Source organism: Clytia hemisphaerica, unplaced genomic scaffold (genome assembly GCF_902728285.1).
Source record: "Clytia hemisphaerica strain Z4C2 unplaced genomic scaffold, Clytia hemisphaerica genome assembly, whole genome shotgun sequence".
Lineage (NCBI taxonomy): Eukaryota > Metazoa > Cnidaria > Hydrozoa > Leptothecata > Clytiidae > Clytia > Clytia hemisphaerica.
Window position 1 is genome coordinate 128955 of NW_027103874.1, and position 12900 is coordinate 141854.

Here is a 12900-nt window from a genome sequence, read left to right on the forward strand (position 1 = left end):
CCAAGGTAGTAAAAAAGCTCTTTCTTGGAAAACTAACTAAATCAACCGTGTCTACCCAGTTACAAAGTGAAAAATGTTCGACCCTGGGTGTGAGTCAAAATTATCCTTAACGTTAAGAAAAAGGAATAATCTATAAATTGCATAGTAAGTATTTTTTGAGTTTAAGCCCATTATAATCTAAAATATAAAATACTATTTCATATAAAAAATGTAAAATGCCTTATAATGCTAATTTTATAATAACTTAAAATTCTTCAAAAGAAATACCTAATACCAGACAATCTCAATCGAATGGAATCAACGATCGCACCAGTCGAACTAAATCGAACGCAATCGACCCATTGAAATTCGATTGTCGAACGCGATCGAATCTTGAGACCCTTTACGGCAATGAATTTTTGAAATTAGCCATAGATATCGGGTCTGTGTACAGACTACATTATATGCACAAGCTATAACAAATAATTCTCCAAGTGAAACGTATGAGAAGAGAAGTTAGACTATAAACCTTTTCTTTTTCATTGCTGTAGAGAAGCCTGTCAAGTAATACAGATATCGCTGCCATCAAGGCAAAAGGTCCAATCTCAAAATTAGTGCCTGAGAAAACTGAGAATTTTTCTGTTAGGCTAGCCTTAAACTTGAGCTTGGCCCTTTTTTCATAGTGAGGGGAATCCCATCTACATGAAAAAGGGTCAATCTCAAAATTTAAAGTTAGCCAAACAGAAAAATTCTTAGTTAATATATAAGCAGTACTAGTACTATAGCTAAAATAAATAATTTCCAAACAAGAGGCTCTACCATTAAACTTTAAATCACCCTTTTCATCTTCACCATCTTTTAATTTTCGTTTCTTCTTGTTTTTACACACGTGACTTCTATGATGTGACAATTTCAAAATGACGTTGAGAGAATTTCGAATATCCTGTCACTCCAAACAATGTAAGGGGCAGTACTAAAATAAATAATTCCCTAGCCAAGAAAGAAACTATAACTCATCCTTTTCAACGTCTTCTTCATTTTCTTCTTCGCTGTACTCTTGTAATTTTCGTTTCTTCACTTCCGCCTCTTCCATCATTTCCTTTTTCACTTCTTCCGCTGGTCGCATAGCAACAAATTCAATTTGTCCATCATAAACAGATGACAACCATTTGGTCATTGATTTGAATTCTTCTTGATCACTTGCACCTTCAGCAAGTTCAAACCAAGTTGACTTTTGCTGAAAAAAAGTTGAATGACACGAACATTTGAATTTTAAACTGTAGAAATTTTTGACAAGGAAATATTAATTGAATGAATTTTCCGAATACGTAATATAGTATAGTAATTTTCATTACTGCCGTTTTCATTACATTACTTACCTTATAAATACAATCAACCCACTCTAATTCGAACCTCTATTATTCGAATCTTTCTGTAATCCGAACTAAAATATTGGTCCCCTCAACTGGAAAGTGGATTAAATTACTCTCTCGATAATTAAAATATTTCTCTAATTCGAAGAAAATTTTTGGTCTCATGAAGATCGAATTAGAGAGAGTCAACTGTAGGGCCAAATAATTTCAAGAAAGAAAGTGAGGTATACAAAACCACTTACCGTATGTATATCAACAACCCCAAGATTCGATTTCAAAGGATCGATTCGAAAACTTTTTCTCCAGTAATCAATCATCTTTGGAAGAATTAGACAAAAACGTTATAAATAAATAAATGTGAATAAAAAAATATCTGTTTAGATAAACACAAAGGATTCACAGAATATATATAAAAGCAAAGGTCACAAAAGCCTCGAAAATTCCGAAACTCCAGTTATGTGCCGGTTAGACACAATTTCAAGGCAAAAAGGTACCTATATTTCAAGCTTCACTTGTTAAGTAGATGTTGATAATTACGTCTAGGATAGGTTTTGTAGTCGTGTTCAGTAACTTAAGTTCTTTAAGGCCGCTACCCACTCAGCATTTTATGGTCTCTTTTGATTGGCTAATTAATTAAACAAGAACAATAGGGAACCATAAAATGCTGAGTGTTAAAGTTAGTAAAACCAAAGGTTAATCACTGATTGACTTCAAAAAGTTATTCGTAATTGCAATTTTCTACTGACAGCTAATTTGAAAAACTTTTGTTTTTAAGGTGTCGAGAAACATTTAGAATCGAAAATATTTCCATATAAACCTGTGGGAACGGCTCAGCTTCAATCCAAACAAAAGTCAAATTGCTATTCTTTTCGAATTGTTTACTGAGCTTCTTACATTTGCCAAAGAAATTGGAGCCACCTAAATGATTTAAAAGAAATGTAATGATAAAGGTAACGACTGAAAATTTCCCTCTCTTCCTTCGAAATTTTGATAGCACGTAATTATTTAAGCCACGAACAAGTCATAAAATAAATTCAAACCAAGTATATCGGATGACCATCTATTTAGAATGAGAGAAGAGACATACCTTGAGTTTTGACATTGGCGAATATGGTTACCAAATAGCCTTTGAGATCAATTGCCTATTGAGAAAGATAATCGTGTTTAATTACATTGAGTGGCGACTTTAGGAAAATATCTACGGTATTCTTTCACAGGTACAAATTCAATCAATCACTTAGATTTAACATTCTTAGCCCTCACGTGGGATGTTATAACTTTGATTTTCTGGGGTGGTTTAAAGTCGAAACTAACTGCAGTCTATTCTCGAGTTTAGGTTAGCAAATTTTAAGGTACTTATATTTGTTGCTGATGAGATTCCCTTGTTGGGTCATCAAATAAAATGGCTTGGCCGGAATTAATGATGGGTTTGTTACATAACCTTTAAGCATTAGTGAGGTTAAGTATCGATAGATAAATCACGACGACGGACGAATTTTCTCTAGCCTTCGTTCAAGCTCCGGATCTATTCTACAGGCTAACCGGAAAGCAAGCTCGCAACTTATATAAACTCGACACTTAACCTAACTATTCCAATACCTAATGAAGAAAAAGATACCTACCCAAATTTCATGTATGTTTTCCAAACGCAATTTAACCAACCTTTCCCTGGAAGAATAAATACGGTATAAATTCAAAGCGAACCTGTAATAGCTTAAGAACCTAAAAACCCGATTTTTCATGGTATAATTTGAGTTCGGGAAGGGGATGGAATGGAAATATAATTTTATAAATTGTAATAACAAATGATTATTTTATATAGGTTAATAGACCTGAGAAATATACTTCTATAAATAAGAAAATAACAATAAAGTATGTGCGAGCGGAAGGTACCTTTTTCACACCATAAACTAAATCTCGTTCAAATGAAAAACCGACTCAAATTCTAAAAAGGTCCTGAAAATTTCATCAAAACTTAAGGAAATATTTCTCTAAACGCCAATTTTCCATCTCCCCAAGGGTCAATGAAAAAGAAAATATTTACTTTGGGCGTACAAACTTTTGCTAGCAGAAACTTTCGCGATTTTCGCAAATTTTAGCCTTTTTCGCGAAGGTAAGTGTCTTTGAAAATTATTAACAGAGCAATTCGCCAAAGTTTATGCTCGCGAAAAATTCTCAAAAAAAAGGGAAATCTATAAAACCTCGAAATCGTTATAAATATAAAACTTTTGGCCAATTTTTATCCTTTAATGCCTCTTTAAAGTCGAAGAGCAACCCTCTTTATCAGATTCAAGGAATATCTTTCACTTTTAAGGCAATTTTCATTATAATTTTCTTTTTCATCTAATGATTTCGCAAAAGTTTATGCTTGCGTAAAAAAATTTTTTCCCCAAATTCGCGAAAGTAAATGTCGTAAATTTCGCAATTCTTCGACCTCACGAAAGTTTCTGCTCGCGAAAGTTTGTACGCCTAAAGTAAGTATTATCAATTCGGTTTATTTCTGTGAATTTAATATTTCTGTGAGATAGCTTACTGTTTATTGGTGTTCATGAATTTGACGATGGACTCATAAGTCAATTTACCCTAGAAATCAATAACAATACAATGGATGATAAAATCAGGAACTTTTAAAAAGGGAAACCGATTAAATATTTGCCACTTGGTGGCGTGGTGGTCGGATAAAACGAAGACCTAATAGCAAGTCTACTCCACAGATTTGTAAAACCTGAATGGCTAGATGTCGTGCTTTAAGCTCTTCCAAGCAAAAAAAAAAATGAATATCGCAAAGAAAATTACTGCTATTAGGCCAGCGTCCGAGGTTCAGAAAAGGCCTTAAAAATGGTTTTCGTAGGGCACCCCTTAGATCAGGGCAAATTTTTGATATTATGCTCCTAATAGGGTGTAGAATTGACAAAAAAAATTTGCCCTTCGAATCTCCTGCAGTTTTCGAGTGAATCCATTTTTAGTTAATCGAGATATTTTGGTTTAAATATTGAAAATTATCGATATTTTTTGCTGAGTCAGCAGTTTTTCAGCATATTTATTTACCCACCTTTTTAAAAATGAATTATCTCGAGATTTAGACATAGAAAGTTAACAAAGCATACCATTTTTGGATACTACTAATTCAGGGCTATCCAGTCGTGGGAAAGATTTTTTCTGAAAATGCTTCTAGGAAAATGCTGACGTCATCGGAAAACGCCCAAAACGTCGATTTTTCGCCTTAAAATGCCGTTTCTCGGCACCAGGTGAACGAAACTTAAAAAATAACCCCATTTTTTATCTACTTTTCAAGCTGAATCAGTTGGTAGCATCAGATATTTGATTTTCAGACTTCGAAAAAACCGTTAGTAAAGGGGGGACCCTTGATAAGTTCTATCGATTAACTAAAAATCGATTCACTCGAAAACTGCAGGAGATTCGAAGGGCAAATTTTTTTCGTCAATTCTACACCCTATTAGGAGCATAATATCAAAAATTTGCCCTGATCTAAGGGGTGCCCTACGAAGTGAAAATTCACTAGCTCGGCCGCTCGTCTATATTGTTTTCGAAAGCTTGCAAAGCTTCTGATTGGTCAAGTACTGAAATTCTATTGTAATGATACGTGACCTTGGTAGGATTTCCTACCTAACTAAGGCACACTTTTCAGCAAAAGTACGACATAGTTCTTTGGGCTTTAATAAATCTATGGTCTACTTAGTACAGGACACCGCACTATCCATATTAACCAAGGACTATCTCGAATAAAAAGTTGCTTCCCTTACGAGATTGATATAAAGATAGTCTACTGTAATACCTTTGCAGGAAAACTGATGGATTTTTCAAATGGTTTTATGATCTGAAAGGAGTTCTTCTTTTTCAAGTGAAACACTTTTGCAATCTGTAAAGTAAAAATAAAAAGAGACAAACAGTGTATTAGAATAATCAAGGCATACCCAGATGGCACACAACGTCAAAACAACGTCCATGTGACGTTCATAACGTCCAAATAACGTTATTTGGACGTTAAAACAACGTTGTGTGCCAGCTGGGTATGATCATACTATGCGGCAGCCATTTCATACACAGTTTAGAACAAAGAAGCTAAGGAGAAGAAAAGTAACCTAGAGAGATTACACACCCCTTACACAGCCCTTTGTCTTTCAACACCCCTCACAGAAATTGACAGGGGCACTGCCACTATATTTCAGGCTGCAACTAGATGTTCGAAAACTCACTAAAGGTCACCGTTGTAATCAAAAGTCACCAAGCCATTTTAAGCTAATCCAACAGCAACAGTATTGTCACCGAAGATATCACTAATATTCCAAATATTTGAGTAGAGCTTACTTTGGCATCGGTGACATAGTAGAATGGTATCAACGGATGGTACTTGTAAGAAGCTTCTTCGAATCCTTTGTATTCTGATGGTGGAAGAAGAAAAAAGAACCGATACATACTTCTAGTTATTCCAGTATTGTTATTCAGCTTTGCTCTGGTCTAACTCAGAAAAATGGTATTTTAACACTTTTAAAACGAAAGTTCATAGAATGGACGTAAAGAGATTCTCCTAAGAGTGACTTTTTCTAAAAGTTCGCCCTTCGGTCCTCCTATATTGCACAAGAATAATAATTTATCGGTAGGATGAGAAAGTAAATTCCTCGAAATTAAATGTTTCCTCGGATTTTGTTGCAATCCTACGAACATATGTTCCAAAAAAATTCGCACAGAAAGCTCAAACTACTATAAATGGTCCAACATCAAAACCAAAAATTTCCATGCGGACTATGGTTTACCTTTGCTGTTTTTATCGACGTAAGCAATGACTTTGACCAGATCAATATCGTCAAAATTCTTCTTTTCTGCTTTCTTCTTAATTTGAATGACCGATGGTGTCAACATCTATGGTAAATACAAAATTATCGTCGTTTTAAAGAGTATCATTTAAAGTACCTCTTACCCTTTGTTTACTCGATTCAAAAACGACCGTACGTGCAGCCCAAAATTTAGCCGAATTTGAGTAAACTTTGGCAAAAAAATGACCCATAAGGTGTGTATTTTGAAAATGTTTGAGCATTTAAAGGCAAAATATGGTCAGATTTTATTAATTTTACAGTCTTAGAGTGCAATTTTTCTCATCTCTGCTCTTTTCGACCTTTACAGTACACTTTGGGAAGCTTGGAAAAGATAACGAATTTTGCTACTTCCCGCGCCGCGCGAGCATAAATTTCAAGAAAACCTTTGAGGAGAATCACCCGTGGTAGGAGTAGGACAAGCTAGAAAGTTATGTAAACTTCTGTACTTTGATAAGTTTTTTTTGCAGACTACCAACCTTAAAGATGAACGGAATAAGAACGTCTGGTGACCTAGGTAAGAAAGATATAATTTTTTTTTCAGAATATCAGCAGTGATTGAAGGAGATTAAACTGAATGTAGAACAAATCATTTTAAAATTTCCTGTGAAGAATTATGAATTCGATAGATTTTATTTGTATATTCAAGTTTTCAAGTATTTTGTCATAAAAAACATGGTTTTAATTCCTTTTTCTACTCCTTGAGACTCTCGCTTATTGGAACTTCTTTTATACGAATCTATTTATCTATTTACTTTTTCCAAGTCCCCGCCAAGGAGAATCCCTCTCAAAATACTTTCTATAATAATTCAAATCTCTGTAATTCGAACAAATAAGATTCCCCGTTCGAATTCGAATAAGCGAGAGTCAACTATAGACTAATTCGGCAAAATCCATTAAGGGACTATCTTCAAGCAAACCCTCAAGCAAGCTACCTGTTCTTAACTGACATAAATTTCACTAACGAAACAAAAACAAGCAAAAATCTACACACAGGTCCAAACGGGAAACATTTGAACTCTTTGAGCTATCAAGGTATTACTAAATCATCCTGGACATGTTGTTTGTACCATTTTCTTAAAAAATGGCTGATCGCGGGTGAAAATGACGTCATGCGGAATCGGCTTATTATTTACCGTCTTGGCAAAAATTATACGCCTTACCTTTGTCCACCGTATGTTTGAACTTTGCCTTTATGGAAAATCTTTATCATCCCACTGAATCGAAGCTCTAAATAACAAAATTGAAAAATAAATCGAAATAATGCTATATCATGCCGAAAATATTTCCCGCGTCTAATTCCCTTGGTACAGTTACTGGAACGGCTATACATGCCGAAATCGCTTTCAGCAAATTAGAGAGCTTCAAAACCAAGCTTCGGATAGAACTCTCACAGAATTGAAAAAAAACACCTTAAAAGAATGTATCCGAATTTTATCCGAGCTAGAAAAATCAAAAACTTTACAAAAAACATCTCATTCTTTTTCATACCTGCTATTGAAGCAAATTCTTGGTTAGCCATGATTTCACAAGTGCTTATGACAACTTTGCGTAGTTCAAACGATTGTGCTACCGTCTGTCAATAAAAATACGAGTAAAGTAAACTATAATATTCAGGGAAGAATCATGTGATGGTCTAAAGCGTCAGCGTCACAGTCAAGGGGTGGTCCCCGGTTCAAATCTCAACTCCTTCTTCAATGTTACATTGAGTTTACACCCGAGCCGAAACAGCTGGCCGTGGACCTCACGTGAAAACAATCGTAAGACTGTGTAGAGGTTTTTTATATGTTTGGTTAAATTACGTAATATCCTCGACATTTTGGAAGCAAACGTTCGAATCTGTAGAGGGCAATCCCTTACGCAAATCGAACGTTTGCTTCCATAATGGCGGAAGTTCCAGGCAAGTCCTAGATAACTGGGATATCGACTTGAAATAATAACCGGCTATATCTAACATTAACCTGTCTCTGCAGCCCGGTAACGAATCAAGGAACAGATAGACTGCTTAGTTGGTATTGTAGATTTTTAAGAAGGGTTGTAACACAGTCGTTGCTCTGATGAATTTTCTATACAACGACTGCATAGCCCTTCAATATTATTAAACAGAAATAATTTGAGAAAAATATCATGAAAAGCAGCAAGCCAAACGTAAATCTCATGATCCAAGCTACGATAGGCTTCAAATATGGATATCACTGGGTCAATGAATTCAAACTTATTTAGAGAGAAATGCTGTTTGATTAAGCAGACCTTGACGTATATATACCCAAATTTACCAGGAAAATAAATTGAGAAATAATCATTTTACCTCCAGAAAGTACATATCCTGCTCATTCAACTTTTCCAATTTCTTATCATTGTCCACCCAAAAGAAAACAACCAAAATCTCATTCTTTTTCATCAAGGATTTGACGTTCTTTTGAGTGATGACTTTTACCCTCTTTTTACCATCGTGTTTCATCATTTCCGCATACTTTTGATGGGATGCCCGTACTTCTTCTTCGTCCACTTGTGCCCAGGTTACCATTAGCAACCAGAATAAACAAATAAAGATGGTAGTCAAATTCATTTTAACCATTTTCCAAGTAATAGCAATTCACAAGATGTATTTACATTTATTTTAATCTATTTGATTTAACATCTGAATAAAAAAGACAGTAATCATTAATTTTTTTGACAAAAATTCTAAAAAATGGTTAAGTTTTGTTTAAATTTCAAAGCTGACCGAGTGAAAGTCTGTCCGAGAAATGGATCCAGGTATATAAAAAATAAATGCCCGTAAATCATCTAAATCTATTCTTTAATGAATAGTCACAAAAGGTCACATTAAGTCATTACATTATAAGGGTAAAAGATATTGGCCCAAAAAGAGTGGCACCTGTAAACTCAATGCTTAATCCAAAGAAACTCACGGCATACAGAATAGTGTGTAATTCAGTAAGTACACGGTTTTTGTTATAAGAGCATCCAAAATTTTTGAAGCCTTCGTATTCTTAACTTTTTGAGTTTAAAACCTAAAAATACTCTTACCATGTTCTTGTTTTCACCATTTTGAGTATTTTTGTCCCTTTTTCTAAGGGTCCAAAAAGCCTTAAAATGTTCTTAACTTGTTCTTAACACATCGAAGCCTTATGTTCTTATATAGTTTGTTCTTATAAAAAACGTATTGTATTGCATCTTCTAACCTCTTTGAAAATAGTTTGACAGAATAATATTCGAAGTTGAAACTAAAACATATAAATACAGTGGCAGATTTATGGTATTGATTTTATTCATAATTTAATAATCTTTAAAAGCTGACCGCATTTTATAGAAAATTGCGATAAAAAATAAGACTATGCAAAAACTCAAATCATCAAAAAGGTCCCCTAAAAGTATACGAGATATTGGACTAGTTCAATTTCCTGGTTTAAAGAATAATTTAGATTGTATCGAGTAATTTCAGAAATCATATCAAAATTATACATAAATTCAAAATATACAGCATTGATCTTTTCATGAGAGTGTAAATGATTTTCGAAGTTTGTTGTGAGGGGAAATTCTCCAAAAAAACTGATATCTTCAACATATCTTCTTCAAAAAATACTTTCATTTTAAAACTGCTAATATTTGATGATTTTATGCATTTTGAGAAGCTACCATGTCTAAATGTGACGTGGTACACGATTTTCTCAAGTTTTTAACTTATTTGAACTGTGCCTATTTGAATGTTTTAAACAGTTTGTTTATACAAGAAACATATCTCGAGATTTTCCTATGTTATCGAATTTTGTCACTGTTGACTAGTGCAGTAATGCAAAATATAGGCTGTCGTTGTTCTTCTGTTCAGCACCGCCCTCTATTAAGTACCTTGATTTCTAAGGAAATACACACGTTTTTGAATAAGAACATCCAAAATTTTTGAAGCCTTCGTATTCTTAACTTTTTGAGTTTAAAACCTAAAAATGTTCTTACCATGTTCTTATTTTCACCATTTTGAGTATTTTTGTCCCTTTTTCTAAGAAATTGTGTGTTTTAGAGTCCCCAAAGCCTTAAAATAAAATGTTCTTAACTTGTTCTTAACATTTTGGCCATTGAAGCCATATTTTCTTATATATAGTTTGTTATTATAAAAAAAACGTGTACATTGTATCCAGTGATCTTTTTCATCTTTTTCAATGTTTTTTTTTTCACTAAATTTAACGATTTTTTAGTCACCAGGAAAATCTAATCGAAATCTTCTTGCGACTTATATCAATTTACTGGCCAAGTTTAGGTGTTTTGTTTGAAGAGTTTTTAGCCAACTTCTGGTGGTCATAAATACAGGTGTTTTTCTATAAGACCATAAAGCTTCGAGATCAAAGGTTTATGAATATTGTAAGAATAGTTTAAGGCTTCCGAGCTCTAGAAAGATACCCTGAAATACCCGAAAATGCGTTTATCAAATAATTTTTTTTCATTTTTAACCTTAAGATAAGAGAAGTTTGTTTCAATTTCTTATTCATATCTGACGATTGCTGTGAGCATGAAATTCTGAGCAATGTAAATTTCAACTTTTAATGAAAAATAAGAGTATCTTAAAAAACAAAATGGCTTAAAACCACATATTGATAAAAGAAATCGCATAGATAAGATACAAACTTCAAATGCAACCAGTTGCACCCATCGTAGTAACGTCAGACTGGATCGACGCGATAAATTATCATCTAAAACGTAAATCCCGAATCCAAATTCAACCAATAATTTGTTTATCTTTTTTTCTTTTATTATTTTATTTCTCTAAGAAGAAAAGAAAAATAGTTAGGAAGGTATTATTATACATGTGATCGATTTATTCTAACATACTACGGTATACTGTGTACCAAAGAGTGGACACATTTTTATTTCAATCATTCAAATCCAAGATTAGATTACGAGTTTTGAGGATCTTACTTTGTCCGCTTTTTTTGGGACACACTGTACATGTGATCGATTCATCAAACACCCTCCAGTATAAAATTTAAAATCCAAGAAAAGGCGTAAAGATCTAAAAAAAAGATACATCTAGGATCATGATTAACATTTTAACTCTCTGGGATTAATTTCCCAAATATATTCCTTTTATACTCCTTGGTCTCGGGTACCTAATAGCCGGGGGTTGGAATAAGCGGAGGGGGGGGGGGTAGAAAAATCTCATAATATAATAAGCAGGGAGGGCAGGGGGTTGGAATAAAAATGTCCTGGGTGGAAAACTTTTGAAAAGAAGGCGGGCGGCTATTACGTACCCGAGCGAGAGTAGTTTGATTGAAAAACAGAAGGTGTTTAACGAACTTCTTTATTTCAAAATCATTTATTAACTTTTACAAAGATATGGTATTAATGGTGTAAAAAAATACCATGTGTTGTATATATACAATGTAAATGCAAAAAAAAAAAACAAAGATCATTACAAAATTACCAATCAACATCAATGGGAAAAAAATTTTCAAAATCCCTTAAATTATTAAAAACAAGCAACATGCTGAATGGACCTACCTTGATCAATATCAGATAAAAGTAGGTATTCTACATATTTTACTATTGGTATTGAGCAAACACAATAAGTTTTAGAACAATGCAAAAACGTCTGATTTATTTTCTTTTATCATTGTGTAACTTGGTCGTCTTTTTTTGAAAATTTTATGACAAAAAAAAATTTTCCTTAGAAAAATTACTTCAGCCACATTTTAAGGTACCTAGCACTCTATCTTTCTGACAAAAATCAGGAAAAACTAATGAAGCAATTTTGCACCAAGTCCAAAAAACCTTATTTTTAGGTAGTTTTTGGCCCAAATTTACCCCAAATTTTTTTTTCAAAATCGGGCTCCGTCACTTATAGGCATTGCTATTTTGTATCATTGTGCAAAAAATGAAAAAAAAATAAAATAAAAAGCCGATCCCGACGAAAAAAAATTTTCCGAAAAAATTACTTCAGCCACATTTTAGGGTGCCTTGCACTCTATCTTTCTGCCAAAAATCAGGAAAAACTAATGAAGCAATTTTGCACAAAGTCCAAAAAACCTTATTTTTAGGTAGTTTTTGGCCCAAATTTGCCCCCCAAAAATTTTTTCAAAAATCGGGCTCCGTCACTTTTCAGGCATTGCTATTTTGTATCATTGTGTAAAAAATTAAAAAAAACTAATGAGCCAATCCTGAGAAAAGCTGCTAACAGGAAAATGGTAAAAGGGAATTTCCCCAAAAAAGCGAAAATCCGTATTTGACGACGAAAAAAAATTTTCCAAGAAAAATTACTTCAGCCACATTTTAGGGTACCTTGCACTCTATCTTTCTGCCAAAAATCAGGAAAAACTAATGAAGCAATTTTGCACCAAGTCCAAAAAACCTTATTTCTAGGTAGTTTTTGGCCCAAATTTGCGAAAATCCGTATTTGACGACGAAAAAAAAATTTTCCGAGAAAAATTACTTCAGCCACATTTTAGGGTACCTTGCACTCTATCTTTCTGCCAAAAATCAGGAAAAACTAATGAAGCAATTTTGCACAAAGTCCAAAAAACCTTATTTTTAGGTAGTTTTTGGCCCAAATTTGCCCCCCAAAATCTTTTTTCAAAAATCGGGCTCCGTCACTTTTCAGGCATTGCCATTTTGTATCATTGTGCAAAAAATTAAAAAAAACTAATGAGCCAATCCCGAGAAAAGCTTGTAACAGACGAACGGACAACGGTCAAATTAAAGGACCTCCCGGTAGGTCCAAAAATAGT

General features: G+C 33.7%; 1 protein-coding gene across 1 annotated transcript; it reads right to left on the reverse strand.

The window, feature by feature from the left end:
* Positions 1 to 133: 133 nt before the first annotated feature.
* Positions 134 to 8821, reverse strand: LOC136808336 (calsequestrin-1-like). The gene is made up of 13 exons (XM_067064867.1): positions 8493 to 8821; positions 7676 to 7760; positions 7348 to 7414; positions 6664 to 6697; positions 6128 to 6233; positions 5682 to 5755; positions 5149 to 5232; positions 3886 to 3935; positions 2975 to 3020; positions 2440 to 2494; positions 2170 to 2270; positions 1595 to 1669; positions 134 to 1216 (listed from the first exon to the last, which is right to left on the reverse strand). The coding sequence occupies exons 1-13, from the start codon at positions 8760 to 8762 to the stop codon at positions 986 to 988; spliced, it is 1278 nt and encodes a 425-aa protein (XP_066920968.1). The 5' UTR covers positions 8763 to 8821; the 3' UTR covers positions 134 to 985.
* Between the last annotated feature and the right edge of the window lie 4079 nt (positions 8822 to 12900).

What these genes read in the sequence shown, in the direction of transcription:
- LOC136808336 (XM_067064867.1), bottom strand. Translation starts at nt 8,762, where the DNA reads ATGGTTAAAATGAATTTGACTACCATCTTTATTTGTTTATTCTGGTTG. An exon ending in AGGATATGTACTTTCTGGAG is followed by an intron (nt 7,761 to 8,492) that starts GTAAAATGATTA and finishes TTTTATTGACAG; the next exon opens with ACGGTAGCACAATCGTTTGA. An exon ending in AAAACATACATGAAATTTGG is followed by an intron (nt 2,495 to 2,974) that starts GTAGGTATCTTT and finishes CTTTCTCAATAG; the next exon opens with GCAATTGATCTCAAAGGCTA.